The sequence below is a fragment of the Typha angustifolia genome, chromosome 14 (assembly GCF_048772165.1).
Source record: "Typha angustifolia cultivar Huaian chromosome 14, ASM4877216v1, whole genome shotgun sequence".
NCBI lineage: Eukaryota > Viridiplantae > Streptophyta > Magnoliopsida > Poales > Typhaceae > Typha > Typha angustifolia.
This window is the reverse complement of record NC_133252.1, coordinates 138,375-164,257: the sequence shown is the minus strand read 5'-3', so window position 1 is coordinate 164,257 and position 25,883 is coordinate 138,375. Positions and strand designations below refer to the sequence as shown.

At 40.8% G+C, this 25,883-nt stretch overlaps 7 protein-coding genes and 4 non-coding genes across 11 annotated transcripts; 5 read left to right on the top strand and 6 right to left on the bottom strand.

Annotated features, from left to right (window-relative positions):
* Positions 1–87: 87 nt before the first annotated feature.
* LOC140776156 (uncharacterized) lies at positions 88–2,370 on the bottom strand. The gene is made up of 3 exons (XM_073119768.1): positions 1,787–2,370; positions 1,263–1,685; positions 88–894 (listed from the first exon to the last, which is right to left on the bottom strand). The coding sequence occupies exons 1-3, from the start codon at positions 2,072–2,074 to the stop codon at positions 280–282; spliced, it is 1,326 nt and encodes a 441-aa protein (XP_072975869.1). The 5' UTR covers positions 2,075–2,370; the 3' UTR covers positions 88–279.
* Positions 2,371–6,872: 4,502 nt separating this feature from the next.
* On the top strand, positions 6,873–8,668 carry LOC140775386 (fructose-1,6-bisphosphatase, chloroplastic). Its single transcript, XM_073118650.1, has 4 exons — positions 6,873–7,374; positions 7,483–7,707; positions 7,814–8,320; positions 8,430–8,668. Exons 1-4 carry the CDS (start codon positions 6,922–6,924, stop codon positions 8,499–8,501), a joined length of 1,257 nt encoding a protein of 418 aa, XP_072974751.1. The 5' UTR covers positions 6,873–6,921; the 3' UTR covers positions 8,502–8,668.
* Positions 8,669–8,806: 138 nt separating this feature from the next.
* On the top strand, positions 8,807–9,745 carry LOC140775388 (16.9 kDa class I heat shock protein 3-like). Its single transcript, XM_073118653.1, has one exon. The coding sequence runs from the start codon at positions 9,236–9,238 to the stop codon at positions 9,689–9,691; it is 456 nt and encodes a 151-aa protein (XP_072974754.1). The 5' UTR covers positions 8,807–9,235; the 3' UTR covers positions 9,692–9,745.
* A 201-nt stretch (positions 9,746–9,946) lies between these two features.
* Positions 9,947–12,854, bottom strand: LOC140775389 (uncharacterized). Its single transcript, XM_073118654.1, has 3 exons — positions 12,453–12,854; positions 12,320–12,362; positions 9,947–10,288 (listed from the first exon to the last, which is right to left on the bottom strand). The coding sequence occupies exons 1-3, from the start codon at positions 12,708–12,710 to the stop codon at positions 10,164–10,166; spliced, it is 426 nt and encodes a 141-aa protein (XP_072974755.1). The 5' UTR covers positions 12,711–12,854; the 3' UTR covers positions 9,947–10,163.
* On the bottom strand, positions 10,939–11,027 carry LOC140776858 (small nucleolar RNA snoR27). The gene has a single exon (XR_012106957.1). It is a non-coding gene; the product is annotated as a small nucleolar RNA snoR27 (small nucleolar RNA).
* LOC140776856 (small nucleolar RNA snoR26) lies at positions 11,077–11,166 on the bottom strand. The gene has a single exon (XR_012106955.1). It is a non-coding gene; the product is annotated as a small nucleolar RNA snoR26 (small nucleolar RNA).
* Positions 12,855–13,133: 279 nt separating the features above from the next.
* LOC140775387 (L-type lectin-domain containing receptor kinase VIII.1) lies at positions 13,134–14,447 on the top strand. Its single transcript, XM_073118652.1, has one exon. It carries the CDS (start codon positions 13,278–13,280, stop codon positions 14,310–14,312), a length of 1,035 nt encoding a protein of 344 aa, XP_072974753.1. The 5' UTR covers positions 13,134–13,277; the 3' UTR covers positions 14,313–14,447.
* Positions 14,448–14,942: 495 nt separating this feature from the next.
* LOC140776857 (small nucleolar RNA snoR27) lies at positions 14,943–15,039 on the bottom strand. Its single transcript, XR_012106956.1, has one exon. It is a non-coding gene; the product is annotated as a small nucleolar RNA snoR27 (small nucleolar RNA).
* Positions 15,040–15,096: 57 nt separating this feature from the next.
* LOC140776854 (small nucleolar RNA snoR26) lies at positions 15,097–15,188 on the bottom strand. Its single transcript, XR_012106954.1, has one exon. It is a non-coding gene; the product is annotated as a small nucleolar RNA snoR26 (small nucleolar RNA).
* Positions 15,189–16,108: 920 nt separating this feature from the next.
* On the top strand, positions 16,109–19,976 carry LOC140775305 (probable proline transporter 2). The gene is made up of 7 exons (XM_073118524.1): positions 16,109–16,543; positions 16,624–16,848; positions 16,953–17,047; positions 17,152–17,341; positions 17,760–17,884; positions 18,837–19,052; positions 19,436–19,976. Exons 1-7 carry the CDS (start codon positions 16,450–16,452, stop codon positions 19,814–19,816), a joined length of 1,326 nt encoding a protein of 441 aa, XP_072974625.1. The 5' UTR covers positions 16,109–16,449; the 3' UTR covers positions 19,817–19,976.
* Positions 19,977–20,340: 364 nt separating this feature from the next.
* LOC140775428 (cytosolic enolase 3) lies at positions 20,341–25,663 on the top strand. Its single transcript, XM_073118713.1, has 13 exons — positions 20,341–20,676; positions 20,764–20,918; positions 21,113–21,287; positions 21,448–21,519; positions 21,590–21,706; positions 22,563–22,643; positions 23,094–23,170; positions 23,520–23,623; positions 23,867–23,965; positions 24,042–24,127; positions 24,190–24,276; positions 24,636–24,833; positions 25,350–25,663. Exons 1-13 carry the CDS (start codon positions 20,572–20,574, stop codon positions 25,416–25,418), a joined length of 1,425 nt encoding a protein of 474 aa, XP_072974814.1. The 5' UTR covers positions 20,341–20,571; the 3' UTR covers positions 25,419–25,663.
* Positions 25,664–25,883: the final 220 nt, after the last annotated feature.

Below are 25,883 nucleotides of genomic sequence, written 5' to 3'. Positions count from 1 at the left end.
TGTTTCTCAGTCTCTGATATAGCTTCGAAATTTGCAAAAGATTCGGTTGGATGGATGATTAACTGCGGCATACAGTAATCTTTACAATACTTGCAACTTCAGCCGTGTACTGCAGTGGTAAAACAAGCTCAATAAATCTAACTGTTAGTCCGGATTCCAGACCAATTCTAATTAATTACAGCCACCGTTCAAAATTTTCGTAAGCTGCAATATTTACATGGATCTCAAAGTACCATCTTTTCGTTTTAGGCGGAAGGAATATATGTAGATTAAAGTTCGTCATGATTTCCCATCGTCCTCTGGTGACTCCTCCGAATCTACTGCAGCAACCCTGGATGGCCCGATCCTATTGCCACCTTGAACTCTACCAGCAGGACGCACACCCTTCACCCCCATCTCCTGCCCTTCTTTGCCCTCCTTGATGTCACTTGGAGGCAAGAAGCAATCCATTGACAAACCCCAGATGTTAAAATCCAATTCTTCGATAGCCCACGTCTCCTCCATGCGTGTCCTCGTGCTCCCTTCGTTGTTATCACCAAACCGCACTAACGAAACAGTGGTTCTCCCAGCATGGGCTATGTTGATGCCATCTATGGTGCGATAGTCTTCTATCAAAGACTCCATTGCTGTCTCCCAGTAAACACTTCCTTGGTTGTGGTTGGATTTGATTTGGAGGAGGTGGGAGTCTTCGAGTTGAACTAGAAGCCCAGTTCGTTGGCTGAAGCATCCCCACACTGTGTGTCTTATGATCTCCACGCTGCTGCTGTTTCGCGCTTGCAGGTTGGCTGCTTCGGCGTCGACTCTAAGCGTGAAGCAGTCCTCCCCGTTGATGGTCCTCTCGCCGATGTAGACGGAGTTGGAGAACAGGTTGGCCGTTAACATCGGATCAAGACCCTAACGTAATGATCCATGTCAAGTAATAAATTAAATGACCAGCGATTCTCTCACATTCTAGCTAATTGACATGGACTACCAAACCACCAACTTAGTGGCCTCGCCATGATTAGCAAAACAACTCATAGTGTACAATAACAGGTTATATGTCAAATTAATTGATCAACCATGCATATTGTGAGTTGTCCGAACTTGCCACATGCTTGCACGTTGTGCTTCGCGTGTACAAAATTATATGTGCAAGCCAATTAAACACCTCAACAACAACAACAAAAGTAAACAAAAAATTAAAAAAAAAAAAAAAATTTATCCCGGACATGGCCGCAAGTAGTAGATGAATAGAAATTGATAATTAATTAATTAGGTACCTGAAGAGAACGGCGAAGTGGTCGCGGTGGACCCCGCGAAGCGTGTGATTGGTGCCACGGCGTTTGCCTCCACGCGACCTTGCCGTCACTGCCGGCGCTAATCTTGCAGCCGGACACGACCAATTCCAAGCACCACAATTCCGGCTTCTTCTGCCACAATACGAACCCACCCATCTCCCCTCCCACACCCGCCTTAATATTACTCACCTTCTTATTAGCATTACTATTACTATTACTATTGCTACTACTACTACTACTACTATTACCACCTCCACTACTGCCATTCTGGTCGTTGCCGTTGAGCTCTGATGCCGTCATCCGAACCATTCCCATCGCATACATACTAGTCACCGCGTTCAACGCCCCATCGCCACCCGACGCCGCTATGTACTGCTGCACTATATACTTCGCCATGGAAGATTCCTGCCAAGAAGCTAGCTGATTAGTGATACGATTAAATTAACTAATACATATCATTTGCAAATGGTGACTTTCCCAAAGAAATATGAAGTACATGTACTGACTATAGGATCTTGTTTGAAATGGTGGCTGATGACGGATTGCTTAGCTTTGAGGGGGAGCGGAATGAGAGGCGCACCGATGACTCCGAGCATGAGCTGGAGCTCCCCTCGGCCAATAGAGCACGGCTCGGACCGGTCCACGTGGGATCTCATCCAAGCCTTCATGTTGGTGCATCCGAATTTTGTGGCTCTCGAGGTGCCCACAGAGGAGAACATCTCCTCCGGGATTGGGACCTCGAGAACCGTGTCTAGGCCATCTTCTCGATCTAAGTTTGGGCAAAGCTTCCTCATGGGAAGGAAGGGATTTTGATGGTCGGAGGAGGAGAAGCCACGAGGAGAGAGAGAGAGAGAGAGAGAGAGAGAGACCTCCGACGATCGATCGCCTTCCCTTTCGATCTTCTTTTCTTTCTCTTTCTCTTTCTCTTATTATTGGGTGGTTTGTCGTGGTGTTTTGTTGGGATAGTATCGAATGAGAGGCATCTAGATGGGCGGGCCAATGTTGGGCTGCTGCACCGCTTCTTTAGTCGTGGTCGCACGTACTCACTCTCTCTTTTTCCTCTTTCTCAAATTTCAACCTCTGCATTTCTTCTTCTTTGCACTTTTCCTTTATATCTACGCTACATACGGGAGGAGCATTGGATTTTTATTTTTCACCTTTTGCTTTAATTTGGACATACCATACGTCAGTCGATTTCATCTACTCGACATTGGGCAGAATAAGTCTTCGTCGATCTTGACATTTTTGGGATGCTCCATGGCCCCACGCCCCATGTTAAATCCCCGAACGATCACCGTTCGATTAGGACTCGGGTATGCTTCGTTAAGCTGGTCCAGTGGCTCCTCGTTGTTAGGGTTTTTCGCGACCTTTGCGGGGTCGACAGCTCAAGCTAGTGGATTAAATGACGTACGTGCCATCCAGATGGCTGCTGCTGACCATGAACCATCCATTCATCCATCTACATCGGGAACTTGATGGTTGACACGTGTCATTTTGATGTAATTTTCTCTCTAAAATGCAATAGAAAGGTTCAAAGAACGTTGCTAATCTATCTCCTCTGCCCATTGATTGAAGTACCTAAGTAACCCACCTCCAACTAAGGTCAGCATTAAAGAAACAATATTGCTGCCTAAGTCCTACATCTACATTGGCTAATTGTGTTGAGAAGTAAGACTTGTTAGTTGTTTACCTGTCCATTTGGTGGCACCCAACAACACTACACAACACCACACCACACCACACCACACCAAAGAGCAATTCACGGCAATTAAGAGGGACCGGGCATGGTTTACACTTTACAGCGCAACGGACGGAACAAGAAAAGCTACTCTCCAATCTCCATGCCCACACCAGGTGTCTTAGTCTCACACTCACATAGCATCAAATACCTACTAGGCTAAGGCCCAACGAGAGATAATAATCGCAGGCTATATATAATGGGCCTAATCCGTTCCCAGATAGGCCCAGCTAATGTGTCCATATTGGATATTGACTTGTCTCGATCATTAGGATGGGCGGCCCAAATTTAAAAAAAAAAAAAAAAAAAAAGGTGTTTTGATTTGGGCTTTGGAGCTGCGCGACACCTGACCTGAGTGAGTCATCTTGAAATTTCGATCAGGTATTACATCAAACAGTTAGCTTGCAGTAGTTGTACCTCATCTATTTGTCGCGTCGTCTGTTAATGAGTTCAAAAAGATTTTATAATCCTCTATCCAGCATCCTTCTTTCAATCTGCAAGGAAAGGACTGCTCATAATTGAAACGCTAGTTGCCATCTTTACTTTTGATGTCGGCAGGATAGCTTTAATTTCATCAGATGGGGAACGAAACTTTGCTAGATTTGTATAGAATAATAATAATAATAATATTTGGATCTTGGCCGGTGCTTTCAGTTTTGTCATGGTCTTAGCAGCATGCACTCGTGATTTAATTAGAGTGCCCTAGTTTCTCATTCTCAGAGCCCATGTGCATAACCACTTATCTCCATATAGTTTTCTGGATTACTCGTTGGCATGGAGCCTCATGTGCAAACTAAACTTGCCCAACAATCCAATCATCACTAGCTTTTAGGTCCCAATCATCATCTTATCAACTAATGTAGGCTCTTTCCCTTTTTATTTGAAAAGAAGCAAGCATGTTCATATCTGAAAACAACCTAGCTAGAATATTAGGTGAAAAGAAGTGATCTTGGCAAGATCTTGCAACTTAATTAGTGAAGGACATCTTGCGGCGTTGAAACAAGAAAAAAAAAAGCATAAAGGAAAGAGAAGGCTTGCTGCCTTTGGAGTTGGATAGTACAAAGGAATCGTGCACATGGATCGATCAATGTCCCAGCATTGATTTGCTTCATATATATATTATTTTTATAGTCCATGACTAAAGTCCTGCATGCACAACGGCAAAGGAATTAATGATGCTAAACAATCTCATGTGTGACAATTACAATGATATGAATGCTATCTGACATGCAAGTAAGAAAGCAATTGGACCAATTGAGCACTAAACTAACACCAACCAGGTTAAAATTTGATCAAAGGGAGAAGATATTGTTGAAAAGATGCTAAAGTAGTGTGTGGTAGCTATAAGCTAGCAGCTATATATATATATGGGATAGATTAATTTAGGGTAGCTATTGATGATGGAATACAAGTTTGAGCAGATGAGAGGACCATATGTGTACAACATGCGGAATGCAAGTGGACTGGTGTCCGTCGCTCGCTCACTGAATGGAATGGGTTGGTCCACACTCAGATCCATCTATTCTACATACCTATAAAGAATATCTCTCCAAAACAATGATGGAGAGGGGGTGCGCAACGCAGTAGTCCTTTATTTTACGGCTGGAGAAGGAATTTAATGGCTGAGAAGGTTATTATTGGGACAGGGTGGTGCATCCATAAATATATATATATATATATATAATATATATATATATATATATATATATATATATATATATATATATATATATATATATATATATATTCAGTTGGGTGGCAAAAAAAGGTTGGTAGCATTAGTGATTTCACACTAGTGATGGGCCAAGCTGTACCATGAATCCTCCACTTCAAATCACCTCCAACAAATAGCGGCCAGCTCAATTCATCCCACTCCAATGTTTTAGCCTGGAAATATAAAAGATGGGAAAGGGCAAAATGTCATACAGACTCTCTCAGCTTGGTTATATTATATTATATTTTAACCTCGTCGACCATAGATACATATTTTCTTCCGTAGGATATATACACATTCCAAAAATTTTAATTGTATCACTGAGCATTTTCTTTTCTGTTAAGAATTTTTTGTAAAAAAATAATCAACTAACTAACTGGATAGATAGAAATGCTAGCTCTTAAATATTTAATAGTGCTACTAAATAAGAAGATGGAAGAAAGACTGATAATTTTGTTCATCAATTAAGTTTTAATATTAAAAAAATATTTTTATCAAAATTTTTAATAAACTATTGACGAAGGAAACATAGTGATCTATTTAAATAATTGTAGGGCGTATTTGTCATTTTTTTTTCAACATTATAATTAACTGTAAAAGGAAGAAGAAAACATAAATCGGATGAATAGTGCTCCTCATGACTCGTAAGGGCTCACGATAAGTTACCAAGTTATCATCCATCAGGTAAACTTTATTAACTCTTTCCACCACCTGAGAGGTCCTTTAAAAACAGAGCCATCCTTCCTCTAGATTTGAGTGTTCTAGTAGAGAGAGAGAGAAAGAAAGAAAGAGTGGCTGAAGGATGCATCCAAAGGGATCGCATTGATCCTATCTGCAAAGAGCAATTGATAGGATCATGCGATCCTTTTGGATATCTCCTCTTGCCATTTCTGACACGAGCTTTGTACATAATAAAAGCAACCTCTGCTGCAGCGTCAAATGTACGCCATTCTTCTTTCACCTCCATGCGATCTCTTATCCTTTGGCCATGATGCAAAGATCAATCCATTTTGATCAGATAAGTTAGCTCCTACATTTCCATTTTGATCTCTGTTTCCTTTGTTTGTTCCTTTTTAAACAAAGCTCGTTCTTGATATGCCTGGTGGTAATGTAATACAAGCTAATATATATATATATATGCTTAGATATATCTTGATTCCATTTCTTGTCCTCCCTTTCTTTTCACTACGGGACTCCAGAATGACTACACCAGGAAGGAATATTTAATTCTCCATATGATTCAGCTAAGTAATATATTTTCAAAAATATCCCTGAAGAAAATTAAAGTGTTGTTTAGGATTTAGGACACACGTAAACTTACAAGTCATACTGCAGTTGCTCCCTCGATCCCCCTCATTTCTTTGTAGTACGAAGAATATGATTCACCATCTCCTAATGGCTTGAGGTATAATATCAACATCTATGTACAACAGTGAGTGGTACTAAATTGCCTTTGTAATCCTCCTCCTTTTCTCATTAATTAGGGGAAAAAAAAAAGAACATTACATTAATTCTCTATACCTTTTTGCAATAGTGTAGCAAATCAGAAAAAGTCATGGTGTTTGGTTTGTAAGAAGATGGATGTAGAGAATCTTTAACCATTCTCCTACTCGATCAACCTACTGTTTATCTTTCTGCAGACCAGGTAGTAATGATCACGTGAAAGTTTTCCCTGTGCCAATAGGGGGCCATTGTCTTCGATTTGTAATGCAACAAAGTTAGCATTTAGAACCTCACGTCAGTACCTTGAGACAAAGAGCCTATTACCAATTGGCTGTCCTTCACATGATGGCGTGGCATTAACCTTATGCCCTTTCATTACTTTCATTAATTAATTCTCTGTCTGCACCAATACAACTACCATTTACCATCAAAATATACACACTAATGTACTGTGACAATCGTAAGTTATAATTTAATACATGTGATACCTGAGATAAATAATTAACTCTGTTAATTAAACCATAATAATAATAATAATAATAATGTGAAAGACCTTTTTTTTTTTTAATACCAATGATTAGTTGAAGAAGGGATAAGTGGACCCCGCAGGGAGTGGAAGCAATACTATCCGCACAATCCCAAGGAGCTAAGAAACCCAATCCACATCTCATCTCACCCTACACTCCCAAACTACACCCAAGAAAACCAATGGAGAAAACACTTGGCAGAGGCAGAGAAGTACTACAATGGCTTCTGCTACCGTTCCCACTCCCTCTCAGCTCCTCCTCTCAAGAGGAGCAGCAGCTTCCAACTCCATCCCACGCCTCTCACCCTTCTATAACCGAGCCTTGTTGTTCCCTGCCAAGATAAGAAGAAGTGGAAGCCAAAGCTACGCAATCGCATCTCCTAAGTACGTGCGGAGCGCCGCATCGGTTGACACCGCGACGACGGGTGTGGAGGAGGAGAAGAAGAAGAAGAGCACGTACGAGTTGACGACGTTGACCACATGGCTCCTGAAGCAAGAGCAAGCCGGCAACATCGACGCCGAGCTCACCATCGTCCTCGCGAGCATCTCCATGGCTTGCAAGCAGATCGCTTCCCTGGTCCAAAGAGCCGGCATATCCAACCTCACCGGCGTCCAAGGCGCCGTCAACGTCCAAGGAGAGGATCAAAAGAAGCTCGACGTCGTCTCCAATGAGGTAATCATACATACTTACATGCATATATATATATATATATATTCTAGCTAGCTCGTCTACTGATTACTTATAATTTTACCCGTTAACTAACAAGGAAAATAAGAACAGGTATTCTCGAATTGCCTGAGGTCCAGCGGACGAACGGGAATCATTGCATCCGAAGAGGAGGACGTGCCCGTAGCTGTCGAGGAGAGCTACTCTGGCAACTACATCGTCGTCTTCGATCCCCTCGATGGCTCCTCCAATATCGACGCCGCCGTCTCCACCGGCTCCATATTCGGGATCTACAGCCCAAACGACGAATGCCTCGCTGACATAGGTGACGACGTTAACGTACGTAAGGATTTACTTAATTACTTATGTATGTATGAATCATGGATGGATCATATGAATGAAGTAATTGAAAAATTAAGATGGCAAATGAATCGATGACATGCAGTTAGACCAAGGGGAGCAGAGATGCGTGGTGAGCGTTTGCCAGCCCGGGAGCAACCTCTTGGCCGCGGGATACTGCATGTACTCGAGCTCGGTCATCTTCGTGATCACTATCGGAAAAGGTGTATACGTGTTCACGCTCGATCCCATGTACGGGGAGTTCGTGCTGACCCAAGAGCAGGTGAAGATACCAAAATCCGGGAAGATATACGCATTCAACGAAGGAAACTACCAGCTGTGGGATGATAAGTTGAAGAAGTACATGGACCACCTCAAAGACCCCGGGCCGTCCGGGAAGCCCTACTCGGCGCGATACATCGGCAGCCTCGTCGGAGATTTCCACCGGACTATGCTGTATGGAGGAATATATGGGTATCCACGGGATAAGAAGAGCAAGAACGGGAAGCTGAGGCTGCTCTATGAGTGCGCGCCCATGAGCTTCATTGTGGAGCAGGCTGGGGGGAAAGGATCAGATGGGCACCAGAGGATACTTGACATCAAACCTGAAGAGGTAGTGCAATCACTCTGCTCTACGTGTAGTGTACCTATATATGTCATAGCCATTATATTATATTCCTAAATTTCTAACAGAGTGAATAAATAATATTCTTGTTTGGCAGATCCACCAACGAGTTCCGCTCTTCATCGGAAGTGTGGAAGAAGTGGAGAAGTTGGAGAAGTTCTTGGAATGATCGATCATTTCTAAGCGTCAAAGTTTAAACAACTAGCCCATTTCATAGTGCAATTAATATGTCTCATTAACAATGTTTCCGCATTGTGCAGTCAGATCACTTAATTTGCTTGGTCTCAATGGCCTATTTGGTCTATTTTCTCAAGTTTATCAGATCATGTTCTTGGACCTCTCGGACTTTACTAGCTATGTGGGCGTGCTACTAAAATCAAATTAGAAACATCACTATTTCTCTGAACTATAACATAGATTCCTGGCCATGTCCACACATAGATGATGCTATGGTTCACTTCAAATTATTCAGATGAGCAAAACAACAAACACCACACGGGCCAAAAGCGTTAATAGGTAATAAAAAGAAGTGAGAACAACTGGAGCCTCAGCTAGAGGAAGGAAGAGGACGGAACGCCAGCCCGGCGGCGGGGAGAGTTCTGTACGACCGGCAATTTAAGGAATTGTAGATTACACAAAAATTAACCCTTAGGTGAAACCAATGGTTGACTTCAGGATAGATAGTGCCAGATGTCTCTCGTGGTTTCGCGCTGCTTCCATAAGAAATAGAAGCACCGAGAATCCTCTCAAAAGACCCCGACCTTGTTCGCAATCCTCACGTCCGCGGCCCTATAAATATACATATTTTCTTCTCCCTCTTCATCAATACTGAGTGCATTAAGCTTGATATTCTCCATCATCGTCAGTTTCTCCTCAATTCTCTTTTTTATTTTTCCTTCCACCATGTCTCTCATCAGGCGAAGCAACATCTTCGACCCATTCTTCTGGGACCCCTTCGATGGATTCCCTTTCAACCCCCTCTCCTTTCCTCGTCCATCCTCCTCCCCCACCGAGACCTCCGCCTTTGCTTCCGCCCGCATAGACTGGAAGGAGACGCCCAACGCACACGTGTTCAAGGCCGACCTTCCTGGGCTCAAGAAGGAGGAGGTCAAGGTCGAGGTGGAGGAGGGCAACGTCCTCGTGGTCAGCGGCGAGCGGACAAGGGAACAGGAAGAGAAGACTGACACGTGGCATCGCGTCGAGAGGAGCGGCGGTAAGTTCTTGAGGAGGTTCCGGCTGCCGGAGAACGCCAAGATGGAGGAGGCGGAAGCGGACATGGAGAACGGGGTGCTAACAGTCACCGTGCCCAAGGCGGAGCTCAAAAAGCCCGAGGTCAAATCCATCGAGATCTCCGGTTGATCGAGATTCGTGGCTGGATTGGGGTCCTCGTCTTCTCTTGTTAGATTGTCTTTCGCGTCTTTCTGGTCACGTGGGAAAGTAGATAGGGCCATCTTGCATTCATCTCCGATTTCAGAGTCAATAGATAAGGACGTAAACAGCATCAGGGCGGAAGCGCGCGCGCGCGCACACATATATATAGATAACTTCCCAGTTTCTTTCATTATACATCACAGTTAAGAAAAGAGACGTATAAAGTAATTAAGATCTGAAGAAATTGGGTCGAATATTAAACGTCTTGCCATACTTTGTTTATAATTTAGACAAGCAAAAATAACTAACCCCTAGAAAAGAACATGACGCTCTGTTCTTAAATGCTTCTAAAACCATGTCAAACATCATCCTCAGACCTCAACCGTTGAAAGATCCAAAGAAGAGTATGATTTTTATACAACAAAAGGTTGTGCACAGCAGGCTGCTACTCATTCCTAAATTAAGCCAGGCTTGGTACCTCTAGTTTGGGCAATTCCTTTGCTTTCTTCTGAGATTCTTTAAGATACTTCCATCCGCGCTTGTTAACTCCACTTATCCTAGTTGGACTCTCTGCAGCTTGCAAGCCTGAAAGATAGAGCAATAATATGTTAAAACCCTTGAGCACCCAATGGGATCGAGATGTAAAAATTTACTAATCAAGTGCACTCTCAAAGGTAAGAATTTAGGCGCATAATGAAAAATGATTAATAGCCACAGGAGATAAACCCAGAGTCAAACAGAAAAAAGCTGTCTAAGGATGACTCAGGAGCATAAATTCAGGAAAACAAAGATTTTATTTGAGTAATAAATGAAGAAGGAAATCTGAAAGGTTGAGTATAATAATCAAATGATGGGAATGTAAGTTAAGAATTTTTACGTTACCCTTTCCTAATGTATGTCATCAAGAAACCAGAAATAGATGGACCGCCAGCAAAGAAACAAGAGGAAAACTCAATAACGTATATCTATGCACATCATATAGATCAGTTTCAAGAGAAGAAAAGAATGCTTACAACGCCAGGATAAATAACTAAGAATTTTGAAGAAAAACTCATCAACTAGGTAACCACCCAACTGAATCAGATTCAATCATTTAATCGTTCGCATAAAAATGTCCAATAATGAAGGCGCAACTATTTTCTGTGAGAATACCAGAAACTAAAACAAGGAAGAAAAACATTAACAAAGAAGAGAGAATGAAAACTATCCGACAACTCATTATAAGATGCTAGTGAGCAAGATGTCAAAATATCTCATCTTCAACTCCTTCAAAAGGACTTGCAGAAAGATAACGTGGTATAGATTCAAATCATCATTGATCTGCTTGCATCACTGTTCAAACAAACAAAATTCAACATATGAGGAAAGGATAATAGCATCTCAGTCTGATATTTCCTCCTAAATTTCTTCACTAACAATCAAAGTGCAAGGATAACATAAGGTGAAGTCATCATCGACACATAAGAGAAAAAGGTAACCACACAAATAAAAATCAAATTTAACCTTCAAAAGAAAAAGAAATCAAATTAAGCAACGAAGAAGCCCTGATGCAGATACGAACATTGAAGATTGAGAACAAATCAGAATAATGGCAGAAGAGATTTGAAGTTAAAGGGAATGCCAGCAAAATTTAAAATGTATCCTTTAGTGAAGTGCTATGAGTAGCCCGTCGGTTATAGCATACCAGCCAGCCAAGTAATAGTGAAAAAATAAGTCAAGAAAATAGAGGCCTTAAAGGCTTAAATAACCTTTTCTTAAGATATCAATAGGACAGGACATCAATTCCTATAATTTCTAATATATCTAACCTAGACCTTGCCAGCAGTTAAGAGCTCAAGATATCTGTTGCTAGTATGGAAGATTATGACTGATGCAATTTGCCAAGAAATTATTGTGTTGCACTATCATGACTTTACATCCACTCTAAGTTTCAGTTTAACAAATATGACAAGCATTGTAAAACAATTTCATAGTTAAAATTGCAATAACCATACTTTCAACATTTTAGATTTAGTGTCACTAAGACATTGATTATTTACCACTGCATTATCAGGCAGTGATAATAACACCAAGAAAGAGACTAGGTCGGGTTCCCACTTATGCTGCAACCATGATGGAGATTGGGAAAGATCTTATACTTCTACTCTCAAGTACAAAAATTTCATGTTTGATGGTAAATAAAAATAATTCCAATGATACTTAAAAATACTTATGGCTTAAGCAGATCAATCGAAAGAGCAAAATAGTAGAATACCTCCCACTGTGAAGCAGGGAATTTCCTAAGTCTCAAGTACTTCTATTCAATTTTATCAGGGAAATAATAAAGGAATCTATATAATCAAACTCACAAGATCAAAAAACTGAACCAATAGCAGAGAGACGAGTACAAACTTTATCTTTCAACACTATGACATTCAAGTATGGAGTCTGTAACTAAATCTTCATATTCTAGTATATCCGAAGCCATCTAATGTCAGAAAACATATCACAGATCATACAAATAATTTGCAATTGACAGATCCCTAAGAGTCTACATTCTTAACCAAGTAGCTTGTGATTCTTCAAGAGGAAAAGAAAAAGAAACGAAAATTCAAATGGGATAAACGAAGAACTCACCAGCCTTGTATCTGATTCCCCAGGCCTTCCCGTGCCGTCCGTCCTATAACATACCATCACAAAGGTGAGTGCAAGATTACCAAGGAAAAAGGAAAAGGTACAAGAAACCAAGACTAAAGGAAGAGGAAGTCACCTTGTAGAGATTAATCTTAGTGATCTGGTAAGCCACGTCGCTCCAATGCGTCTTCGCCACCTTGTATCCGATCCCCCAGTTTGGTAGGAACTGTGTCACTTCGAATAGATTCTTCTTCTTCCTCCGCTTCGGCTTCTCGGGCTCCGACGCACTCGTAGCCGGCGCCACGGAGGTACTTAAGGTTCTTACCAGGTTAAAGGACTGGCGAAGGATCCCGATCGCCCTCTTCGCTACTGCGCTGTTCATGGCCGCCGCCATTAAGAACAAGAAGAATAAAATAGGGATCAGAAGTATGTAAACCGACGGGATGGATGGGATGAGGACTCAATATAAACTAGTGTTTGAAACTTTTGAGTTCGGAGACTGAAACTCGAGTTGATGCTCGGCCTGAAACCAGACAACTCGGACACAGCTAAGCCCAGCCCGAGCTCGAATCAAGCCCAACCCTCTCGGCCTGGCCTTAACGCGGAGACAAACTCCAAAGATCGGCGGCCGATTGCCCGCATCTGCGTGGCTTAGTATAAGTATAACCAACCAGTTAGCCCGCCTGCACTGACCCGAACCCGAAACCGGCCCATTGTATCACGGCCTGGTGAACAGATCTGATTTGTTTGGAGCTCGACGATCTAGGTCGTTGATTTCCGATTGGTGCATCGAACGGCATCCGTCCATCATCTTCTACTCTCCTTTTTGACCGAGGTCACTGAGCACTCGGAACAAGGAAACAGCGAAAAGAATTGTGGTACCGAGACACCTCTCGGTCCTCTGGTAGAAATCTTCGGGTTTCTCTCCATTTACCATCCTTTCAAAGCCCAGAGCTCAGAAATGTCGATCTCGCTCCTCGCCAGGTACTCATCTTTTCTCTTTGCTCTTGTGCTCGCCCTTATTGCTCGATCCTGTGAAACCCGAGAAGACAAAACCCCCTTTTCTTTCTCCTTCCATCATTTCAAGAAAAACCCGAGCTTTGCTTCCCAAATCGCTCTCAGTGGCGACGCCGAAATCGTCGATTCTGCGGTCAGGATCACTCACACCGCAGTCGCGAGCTCGGGGCGGATCACGTACAGGAAACCCGTCGGATTCCTGGGGAAAAGCCCTGGGTTTTCGACCTACTTCGCTTTCTCTATCTCGCAGAGAGCTGGTGATTCCCTGGCATTCTTCTTGCTTCCGAGCGAACCTACTGCTCTGGAATCAACGGATGGACTTCGATTCGGGCTCGCATCCACTGTGATTTCAGTGGAGTTCACGTCGATGGGCCTCAATTCGGGTAATCAAAGTTCAAACTTTGTTAGTATCTATCTTGGAGGTGAACTAGCTGTCAAAAGCTCTGATCTTTCGACCTCCAATTTGATTATGAAATCTGGGCAAAAGTTGCATTCCTGGATTGATTACGACGGATTCTCAAAGAAAGTAGAAGTGAGAGTGAGCAAATCGGTGAATCCAAGGCCAGTAGATGCATTGCTCTCATACCCACTTGATCTCTCCAATGCGTTGAGGAAAGAGAAGATGCTTGTGGGCATACACTCTTCGTGTGGCAATGATTCAACTCAGACCAGCATGATATATTCATGGAGCTTCTCGGTTAAACATGGAGCTCCATATATGATGCATTCTGATCCGCTGGATCCTCACCAATTCCTCGCTCGGTCTGCCGAGAGCCGCCCGGTTCGCCAACGAAGGCCGCATTCTTGGGGTGTTTTCCTGATGTTGATGGTGGTTACTGCTGCTATTGGGACATTGATGATGTGGTATGCGGTTGTTTCCCGACGGGGAGTTGATCCTATGGAGTTCCCCATGCACACCATGGAATCCGGGTATGAGAGGATTGCATTCTTTGATGACAAGGGTATCATAGAGTGCTAAGAAGCCCCATGCTTGGAGGTTAAAAGTCCTCTTCTTCTTGTACCTTTTTTTTTCCTTCTTCCTAGTTTGCGTCTTGGTGTTAATTTTTGTAAGAACTCTATCATCTCCATGAAGAATTAAGCTGTTTGATTTCTATGTGCTCCTCGTTCCCAGATTATACATTTAGGAAATTAGTGCTTGTTTGCTTAATTGCTTCTCCTAGCTCTTCCGTTTCCCTTTTCCTCCTATTTAATGTATGTTTGATTCGGTGGGTTAAAGTTAAACCAATTATGTCTAGCCCCTTTCCGTTAATTCTTATCTATGGTTCTTTATGGCGTGGGAATCTTTCAGAAGTCCTTTAAGAAGCAATTAAGCACCAGAGTAAAATCTTTGCAATGGGTAATCACAAAGCTGCCTGATGAAAATGAATCAAAGAAAGCTTTGAACAAAGAAAACAGCAATAGATTGACACCTACAAAGAAAAGATTAAAAAATCTTTTAAGACCAGTCTCTAAAAGAAAGACCATCAATCAATCAAGCAAGCGAAAAAAGAAGCAGCCCGAATAGGGAAACAAAAAGAGAAGAAACCCGTGAATACAGAAGTGCATAAAAATAGATCTAAAGACTAATCTCATTGTAAGTTGCTAGTGAGCGAGATCTCAGTGTGTCATGGGTCATCATCATCAACTCCTTCAAAAGGATTATCAGAAAGATAACGCAGTATAGATTGATATCATCATTGATCTGCTAGTGCCACCTCTAAATCAAAAGACAAAATATGAAATAAAGGGGGGAAAAAAAACAAGAGCGTCTCAGTCCGATACTTCCCCATAAATTTCTTCACTGACAATCAAAGTGCAAGGATAACATAAGTGGTGAAGTCATCATCGACGCTGTACCGAAATGTAAGTAGAAAGCAAACAACAAAAAATATAAGCGAGGAAGAAGCTTTTAATGCAGTAATCTCAATATATCCAATTGGCATCGCCAGTCGCCAGATAAACAAAGGAAAACAGACTGAAAAGACATGAGAAATATTGGAAAACTACTGAATCATATTAGGAGTTGCCGGCGGAAGACTTGAGAAACCCTAGACGAGGTTTGGAGAAGTCGGGAAAACAACGCTCCGACTTTTATAGCAATTCTTCGAATTGTTAACAGATAGGCCATTAGCGGCCTTATGAACCTATTTGCATACTATTGGGCTTACTGCCCAGCCCACTATTTAGGGCCTTAAACCTGTTATCAGCCTATTGGGCCTTGAACCGAAAGATGAATAAGACCGTCCATTTTGCAACGAGGAAGAACTTGAAAAGGGTTTTATTTTCCGTGTTCATACTCATGTCATACATAAAGCATTACAAGTTACACAACCAAATAAGAAAAGCATGTCACGTGTCAGAGATGATAGATACTTATGCATTAGTGCTGATGCAAAAAGGCTAAGCCTGCCTTCGAAGATCTTACGAAGAACTGACAAACTTGCACGTCAAAGTTTGCTTATGCTTTCAGGCATTTTTGGCTGCTGAAACTAACTTAAACTGCACTTGCCTTTACCTATACGATCGAAACTCTAAGCCGATCTGGGACATGAGATTTGAATCACACACGTAGAACTGAGTCATCGTTAAACAGTATGACCTGCAAATGGTCACAAATTTTAGTCAGACGGCCAACGTTCGTGCTATAATAAATTGTATTACTCCGCCAAAAGCAATTAATTTTGCAAACAACCAAAGCGTTGGTTGGGACCCTCTCTCAATATATATAAAATAATAGGCACGGAATCCAAGGGAGTCAATTGAAAAACCTTATCGCCTCTCTAATAACTAATTCCCGATCTTTTCGAAGTCGGAACCGTCTCAGGCCGGATGGGATCACGTAAAGCTTTCTGTTTTTACTCTCAAGTGCCCATTTTTTCCTCTCTTCAATATTATTAGATATCCGCGTCTGTTTCCTATCCTGATGCTTCTGTCGGCGGAGCCCCGTTGCTATCCCCATCCCCACACAGATAACGCTGCACGAGGGACCCCCAATTCCGATCCTGGAATCCACTGTAGAGGCGTGGGACATCGTTACCTCCTCCTCTCTCTTTTCCTTATCCTTCTCCCTTATCGTCACGGATAGAGAGACTGCATTGCTGTTGGTACAGACTCCGATGCCGACGACGGCGATAGATATTGGGGAGGAGAAGGAGGAGGCCAAGCTCGATGAGATGTTATCCGAGGATACTGCCCACCAGATTAGCCACGGTACGGTATCCATATTAATTAGCTCTGCTTCTAACTCTTGTCAGTTGAGGGCAATCTGATGTTGCTGGGTTTATATCCAGATCCGTGGTATCAGGTCGGATTCGTATTGACGACAGGGGTGAATAGCGCATACGTGCTGGGTTATTCGGGGTCGATCATGGTTCATCTCGGTTGGATAGCCGGTGTGATTGGTTTGCTCTTGGCGGCGGCCATATCCTTGTATGCGAATGCCCTTCTTGCTCGTCTGCATGAGGCTGGGGGTAAACGGCGGATTAGATACCGAGATCTCGCCGGATATATCTACGGTGCTTCCTTAATTTCTTTCTTCTAGACAATGTCGCGTGAAATCTGAGAGAAATGGGCTTTATAGTTGCATGTTGTTTGTTTATCGTGTTTCTGGTTGTCCCAGGTCGGAAGATGTATGCTCTTACGTGGGCCTTGCAGTATGTTAATCTCTTCATGATCAACACTGGATATATCATTCTTGCTGGGCAGGCATTGAAGGTTAGTTGAGTCCCTCCGAAATGGTCTGACGTCTTTGCTGATACACGGAAGTATATTCCCACTTTCTTAACCTTTCACTTGACCTTCTTTTTGGGTGTCTGCAGGCCATATATGTTCTCTACCGCGATGATGATATGTTGAAGCTTCCCTATTGTATAGTAATTTCTGGTTTTGTTTGTGCTCTGTTTGCCTTTGGGATACCTCATTTATCAGCTTTAAGGATCTGGCTGGGGTTTTCAACAATGTTCAGTTTTATATACATTTTGGTAGCATTTGTGCTGTCTACTAGGGATGGTAAGAGTCATCCAATTGTCACTTTTTTTCCCTTGTGATGTTTCTTCGTAGGATTACGAGTTTGGCTGATTAGCATCCCTTGTTGTTCGCTAATTCTTCATTCTTACTATGTGTAATTTCGTGGACAACATGATCTTTTGTCCGATATTATAATAGTTGGCATTTTAAAAGAGTTAGTATCTATTGTTTGGCTGCAAAATTTAACTGATAGACATTAATTATTATATACTGGTGTGATCACTGTTTATTGATCTGTTCAAGTTGTCAATTAATTAGCATGCCCATGTTGGGTTTGATACTTATTGGATACTTTTTTTTGAGTGTGATTGGTAGACTCTAATACTGAACCATCATTTATCTAATAAAACTATTGAGAAAGACACCTTTTATAATGTTCATAATTTATTTTCTACTGCAGGAATAAATACTGCACCTCGTGATTATAGCATTCCTGGGTCACATTCTAGCAAGATCTTTAATATCATTGGTGCTGTTGCAAGTCTTGTTTTTGCTTATAATACAGGAATGCTTCCAGAGATTCAGGTAGACTTAAGAAGTCCGTTTACTATCTTTAAAGATGTATCATACTGATTGTTCTTGGAATTAGACAGTTCAAAATCTCCTCATAGACTGTGTCCTGCAATGAAATTTTGTTTGTTCTAATATGGTACACATAACATCATACTTAAGTGTTGATTCTTCATTACCTTTTTGTGGTTAGGTTCACCTTTCTTCTATATTCAAATCTTTTATACCTCTTATATTATGACTAAACCCTCATTTTCCTCTTCCTCCTTAATGATCCAATAGACATTTCTCAACTGACATGTGGTGTAAAACACATTTCTTAGACTTACCTCTAATGAAAGAGTGTTAAAATGAGAATGATAATTATGATAATATTCCATGAGGAGGTTCTAAGTTCTCTAAAAGAATTACCTGATAGAGATAGAACTTGTTATTTTCTTAATTCATATTTATTGTTAACAGTGTAAATGTGGTTTAGAACTTTAGATTGTTTTTATTGAATATGGAGACTCAATTTCTGAGATTTTATATTTACAAACACTTTCTGCAACTTTTCCTTAAACACTAGTGGGAATATAGATAAATAAAGAAGATGGCATATTATATGGTGGAATAGCAGACTATAATATTATCTACGTAACTCCATAATAGTCTCGTTTTCTGTTCACAACTCAACCTTTCCAAAACTGCTTTGCCTTGACTTAAGTTTCCAAATGCAGTCATTTGAACTTCAATTTTGCATGAGATGCTCTCTTGGGAGATGTTACACATTTCTTATTTAGATTATACTTCACGAGAATCTGCTTCACGTGAAAGTAACCGTGTATATTCCTAACAGCTTATCTGATAGAAGGAAAAGGCTAAGAAATTTCCTCTTGCATTCAGTAAACAAGCTTATGTTAACACTACTGTAATGTAATGTAAAATTTTTATTGCCAGTAATTTCTGACATGACTGCTTATTCCAGGCAACAGTAAAACCTCCTGTCATTAAGAACATGGAAAAAGCCCTTCTGTTTCAGTTCACAATTGGTGTTTTGCCATTGTATGCTGTTACCTTTATGGGATACTGGGCCTATGGATCTTCAACATCAACTTATCTGCTCAATAGCGTCAATGGTCCAGTTTGGGTGAAGACAGCCGCCAACATTGCGGCCTTCTTCCAGACAGTTATTGCGTTACATGTACTTCACATTTCCTTGCCCTTTCTGTCAGCTACTCTAGTTTTCATCTCAACAAATTTTATATCATCTAAATCTAGCATTTGAATTCTTGTAGTTTCTAGTTGCAACCATAAGCTTGAATTGATCCTCACTTCTTCTGTCACTATATTAAGTTTGGGGTTTCAATTTTTGACACTGATACAGTTCTCTGCTAAACAATTTCAGCAGTGGGCATATCCTTCTTGTCATCAGTATAAAAAAAGATTGTTCAACAAAATATCTTGTACATGCATTTATTATATATTGTGAGCTTACAAGCTCATCATACCGTCAGTTTTCATATAATTGTTGCTTTTGTTATTCTATAGCTGAGCTTGCTAATACTGATTTCACATTCACCACAGATCTTCGCAAGTCCTATGTACGAGTACTTGGACACAAAGTATGGGAGAGGAAGAGGGAATGCCTTCTCCTTCCACAATCTGTCGTTCAGAGTTTGTGTCCGAGGAGGCTACCTTACCGTGAACACATTTGTGGCAGCAGTGCTACCATTCCTTGGAGACTTTATGAGCCTGACAGGAGCCTTGAGTACATTCCCTCTCACATTCGTTCTGGCAAACCACATGTACTTGAAAGTGAAGAAGAATAAACTCTCAGGACTTGAGAAAGCCTGGCACTGGTTGAATGTTGTAGGCTTCAGCTGCTTATCTGTAGCCGCCGCAGTTGCAGCTCTAAGGCTCATTGTGGTCGATTCCAAAACCTATCATCTCTTTGCTGACCTATGAGGAGGAGGAGGAGTCTTCTTCTTCTTCTTCTTCTTCTTCTTCTTCTTCTTCTTCAATTTTTGATAGCTCTATTAATCAAGTGTAAATGAGTTAGATTGAGGTTTCCTTAGTCAAATTTCCATTTCTTAAATAAAACAATTGGATCTTCATTGATTGCCGATATTATGTGTGGAATGTGATTTTTTTTGGGTACATAAATTGGGTGAGCTTTGCATATATATATATATATTAGATATTACATATTTTCCATGGAAAATCGTATGAGCTCAACTCTTTCCTGAGAGATTCATGAGATCGAATCTCGATTTATGATGACTTACTGACTCAAGAGGCTGGTACGATTTATGATGACTTGCTGACTCAGAGCCTGGGATGCCTAACCTAATTTAATCGCTAGTCTACCTGGTTCCGGCCGGGCCTGGGCTGGCTCAGGCTAACTACTGGACTTCAATTTCAATTTTAATTTGAAGCGGCATTCCTCCAAAATATTGACCAAACTCGAGGGTATAAACGTCACTCGCCTTTGGCAACGCAAGGCAATAGGCACCCGCGACAACATTTTAACATATCTCTCCAACACTCTTCTCTGCCCGGGACGACGCAGCTACGTCGGCGAGGCATCATCTCCAACTTCAATCTCTTCATCCTTCCTTCCGATAGAAGCATCGAGCTCATTAAGATCTCATTTCTCACCCTTTCAAAGATTCGATTTCCAGTCCGCGGAGAGATCTAGGGCTACGAATTTTGTGATTCCAATGTCGCTGCAGGAGTACCTCGACAAGCATATGCTCTCTCGGAAGATCGAGGACGCCGTCAATGCCGCCGTCCGAGCCAAAACCTCCGAGCCCGTCCTCTTCATCGTACCCCTCGGGCTTTATCCAAATCCTTTCTTAGTTGATCCCTTTTATCTTTGGATTCTTATTCTCTTTGCTTGGTTGAAATGGCAGTCGAATCATATGAAGAAGGCGGTTCCTGCCACGATCACAAAGATCAAGGCGAGGCAGATCTTGGACAGCCGAGGTATCCCCACGGTGGAGGTCGATCTTTATACCAACAAGGGGATGCACCGCGCATCGGTTCCTAGCGGCGCCTCTGCTGGAATGTGAGCCCACCCTTTTTCTCTTTTCAATTGTATTCAGTAGTCCTTTTAACTTTTTATTTCCTTTTTCAAGAGCTCATGGGGGATATGATGTGCTACTAACATTGATATTTGACTCCTGTCCTTTATTTCGTCTTCAGGTTGTAAATGCCAAGTTATAGTTATTTGATTGGTCATTGTGCTAATTTGCTTTCCAGGTACGAGGCTGTTGAGTTGCGTGATGGCGACAAAGGGAAGTATCTTGGAAAAGGTGTCTCTAAAGCTATTAATGTTATAAATGAAAAGATCTCTCAAGCATTAGTTGGCATGGAGCCGCTGCTTCAATCCCAGATCGATCAGGCCATGATAGATTTGGACAAGACGGAGAACAAGGCAAGATATATCATATCCACTACTTGTATGTTTGATAATTTTTATGCATATTGCTAGGCAGTTTTCTATCTTGGATTGATGCTTTTGTTGCTATGTACCCTAGTAATACGTTTTAGTTGGTAAATAAGCCAAAATATAAGAGGTAACCAGAAGTTTGCAGGCTGAGCTCGGAGCAAATGCTATGCTAGCTGTGTCAATTGCTGCTTGTAAAGCTGGAGCTGCTGAAAAAGAGGTACACCATGGATTCTAGAAAATGGTCATTTTCTTACTTTGTACACAATTCTTAGCTTTCACTCTTGCAGGTTCCACTGTACAAACATATTGCAGATCTTTCGGGTAAAAGCAGTACCATACTTCCTGTTCCAGCAATTACAGTCATTAATGGAGGAAAGCATGCTGGCAATAATCTGGCTGCCCAAGTATGACCTATATTTATGCATGTTACAAACAGTAGATTGGCATTTTATGCTTAGAGAATATTGTGGTATAACTAATTAAATTCAATATTCTGCTAGTGATTTATTAACTGGTGTGTTTGCTTCTGCTATATGCTTGTTGTTCTCTTTTACTTTAGTATCTATTTGACACTCTCATAACATAAATCCAAACAAAATTAGCCAATGTCATGGTTACATTCTCTTTAACAAAAAGAGTAACACATACATGTAATCCTTTTCCGTGATCTAGTTCTGAAATATCGAGTGAGTTACAGTCTTGGAGTCAAGTTTACTTGCCAAACAATTTAGCTTCTTGTTCAAGAAAAATTGCATGGATATCTTATCAGACATAGGTTGGCTGTTAATCACCTCGCAAAGTTTCTTGTCTAGAAAGTGCTTAGCATCCATAAACCACTTCCATGCTGTCTGTGTATCTTCTATTATGTCTCTCATCATTAGACTTAGTTTCCTACCACACTAACCCATTCCAACCCTTTACTATCAACATTATTGAACATTTTTTTTTAGCCTGCATCACGGTTAAATAGCACATACCGGTTGTTATCTGAGTGTATCTTTGCCGGTATAAGGTCAAGTTTTCGAATCTCAGTTAGATATCCTATTGGGCAGAAAGTACTTATCTTGTTACCATGTTTGAAGGGTTCACTAACATAGAATATTTAACGATTATCTGTTGTTTACTCTTTGATCTGATTTGTTCTATATGTCTTCTAAATATATACTTAGATTGATAAATCATATGTTCGTAGGAAATTATGATTCTAATTCTATATGTCTTCTAAATATATACTTAGATTGATAAATCATATGTTCATAGGAAATTATGATTCTTCCAGTTGGTGCAAGTAACTTTGAGGAAGCAATGCAGATGGGTTCTGAGACTTATCATCACCTGAAGGTAGTTCTAATTCTCAATGGCCCTACTAATAGATGGGTTATGCGATATTCTCTTTTAATTGTACATCTTGTTCATGCCATTGTATTTAATTTCCAAGTTTCCAATACTTAATTGAGTAGTTATAGCAAGGTCCTCTTTGGAACATTTATTCCACTTTACAATAGATTCAAATGCTGCCAATATTTGATGGGTATCGTTATGTTGCTCAACTTATAAAGCATCTAATTTTGTGTCTTCTGTCAAATTTCAGTATACTTTACAACCTTCAATTATTATCAGCCTTATTTTGTATTTCTCATGTAGGTTTTCCATGACGCCTATTCTCAAATTTAACTCATGAAGTTGCTAACATTTTCCATTTATCTTTCTTGTGCATCGCTAACAATATGGTGTCTGGATAGCATGCTCAGATTTATTTCCCTGACATTTAATATTTGTTTGTCTTTATAGACTATTATTTCTGAGAAATATGGTTCAAATGGGTGCAACGTAGGTGATGATGGTGGACTTGCTCCTAATATCTCCAGGTACGTAACGTTCTAATTTTATCACAATTTTGTTTTCAATCATTTAGCACCATGTACTATATTATTTTCAGAGAACTAGCATAAACTGCTGTGATGATGATAAGGCTTCATAAGCCTTCCCTTCCTAGACCTGCATTAGTGGGAGCTTTTTACACATGACACTAATAAATATAGTTAAACAGTTGCATACACCAATTGTAAACAGCTTCAGAAATTACCCGAGGTCAAGAGAGATATAGTTCTTTCGCAATTAGAATAAGATCTAGCAGCCCAACAATAGCTATCACTTCACCTATTTCAAGCAATGATTTTCTTTAAGCTGTTGAGCATGTATATTTTGATGTATCAGCATCTCTGAAGGCTTGGATCTTGTTATTGAGGCAATTGACAGAGCTGGATATATTGGAAGAATCAAGTTGGCAATTGATGTTGCTGCCACTAATTTTTGCATTGGTAAGTATGAAACCTTTTGCACAATTTTGTATTTTATCACATCAAAAAAAGATTAAAATCTTCAAGAAATTGTTGATGGTCTTTCAGTGACCATTTAGTCATTGCCCGTGCATCATGTTCATTCATTGTTTGTAATATTTGTAACTTCTGCTCAAACATGCATGTGAATTATACAGCATGTATATGTATGGAAGGCACCGGGATTCATTAAGTGAACTTATAATATATCTCCATCCTGACCAGGAAAGAAATATGATTTGGACTTCAAGTCACCAAATAAATCAGGACAGAACTTCAAGACAGGAGATGATATGATTGAGATGTACACCCAACTCTGTTCAGGTAGTGAAAGATCATTAATTTTTCGACTCTCACTTCTTTGAACAGGCCTTATAATTATGTTGTCATTCTATATCAGAATATCCACTTGTATCTGTTGAGCAGCCATTTGACAAGGATGATTGGGAGCATACGAAATTATTCACTACTCTTGGGTTATGTCAGGTGCAGATCATGTTTCTGATTATCTTCTAGGTTAAGATAGCAGCTCATGCCTATGTTTGCAGGTTGTTGGAGATGACCTCTTGATGTCAAACCATAAACGCATAGAGCGGGCAATAAATGAGTATGCTTGCAATGCCCTTCTTCTTAAGGTACTTCCATCTAATTAGGCTTGATACTTTTGGACACATTTCAACATGAATATGCAATACATTTGGAGAAAACCAATTATTTCCTGATCTATATGGCGCGAGATATAGGCCTTCATTGTTAGATCTTACCAGAATCTTTTCTTTCTTTCGTTTCTTCTTCGGGGTTAAATATCTGAATCTTTTCATGGACAATCTCTCCAGTAATTTGCATACATCTACCTTTCTCAAACTGGAAAGATGTGCACTAGATGCCCGTCAGTTTGGGGGCAAGGCTCTGCTCCTCATAATAACAGATGAAGTTTTTCTGCAGATATATCTTTTTTCTCATTTTATTTATTAAAGAGATCATGCATATCCAGGTAAATCAGGTTGGAACTGTTACAGAAGCTATAGAAGTTGTGAAGCAGGCAAAGGATGCTCATTGGGGGGTGATGATATCGCATAGATGTGGAGAGACAGAGGATTCTTTCATCGCTGATTTAGCAGTTGGTCTAGCTGCTGCACAGATCAAAGCTGGAGCCCCTTGTCGTGGGGAACGGCTTGCTAAGTACAATCAGGTTCTTTACTTCATTTATCTGATCTTTCTTTCTTTGTTTGAGATTATAATTATCAAGTATAAATTAATGGCGGCAAGCTATTCTAGTCCTAGTGACCTAAGAGAAATTGTGTAATTGTGTTGTATTCATATCGCGGTAGAGAAGGTTTTGCATTCCCTCTCAGTCTCTCAATGTGATCAATGAGATTATAACAAAAAGAATAGGGAAAACATGATCTTTGAGCCGGTGCATGGAGTAAACTGGGCTAGTTTTGTGGATAATGCTGGTATCTCTGACCAGATTTTGGACTGATGGGATATCTGAAATTTCAGTTCTCCAAGTCGTCAACATTGTGCTTCTCTCTATTTGTGGTTAGGTGGAAGGGTCCACTGAATACACATGATTGTCAAAAACTACACACCACAGACACACAGAAATACCTGATGCTAATGCTGACTAAATAGATCATCTCGAATAGAATACTTTCATGTCTCTCAGGTGGTTTCTCAGGATTCCTTTTTTTTTTTTGTTCTCCAGCTACTCAGAATAGAGGAAGAACTAGGAAGTGAAGCTGTTTATGCAGGAGACAACTGGAGATCACCATGAGCATACTACATCTTTTTCTTTCCAGTGCTACAGTTTCTTCCTTGTATGTAATGTAGTACGAGCTATAGTGCTCATTGTTCGTGCTGTTCATGCCTTGGTTTCTGTTTTGACGTCTCGTGTTGGTGGAGACAGATATGAGAAGGTTGGACAGGATGTCTCGGTGCCCTTTTGATAGGAAAAATTCTCTTAATGATGTAAAAACAGCTGCTTTTGCGAACATTGAGACTGTTTACAAGTCTTTCCCAGTTGGTAGCTTGTTTCATGTCATACATTTGGACGAAATAGTTCACAAGTCTTTCCCAGTTGGGTCATGCAAGTGTTCAGTCAACTGACTCTAGTACGTTAATTTGCTTAGCTGTACCTCGAATATTATGGTTAATTTGGGAATTTGGACCAATTGGTTCATTACAGCGACTCATTGTTTTGAGGACTTTATACTGCCCAAGTCTTAGGTCTGGTTTGAAA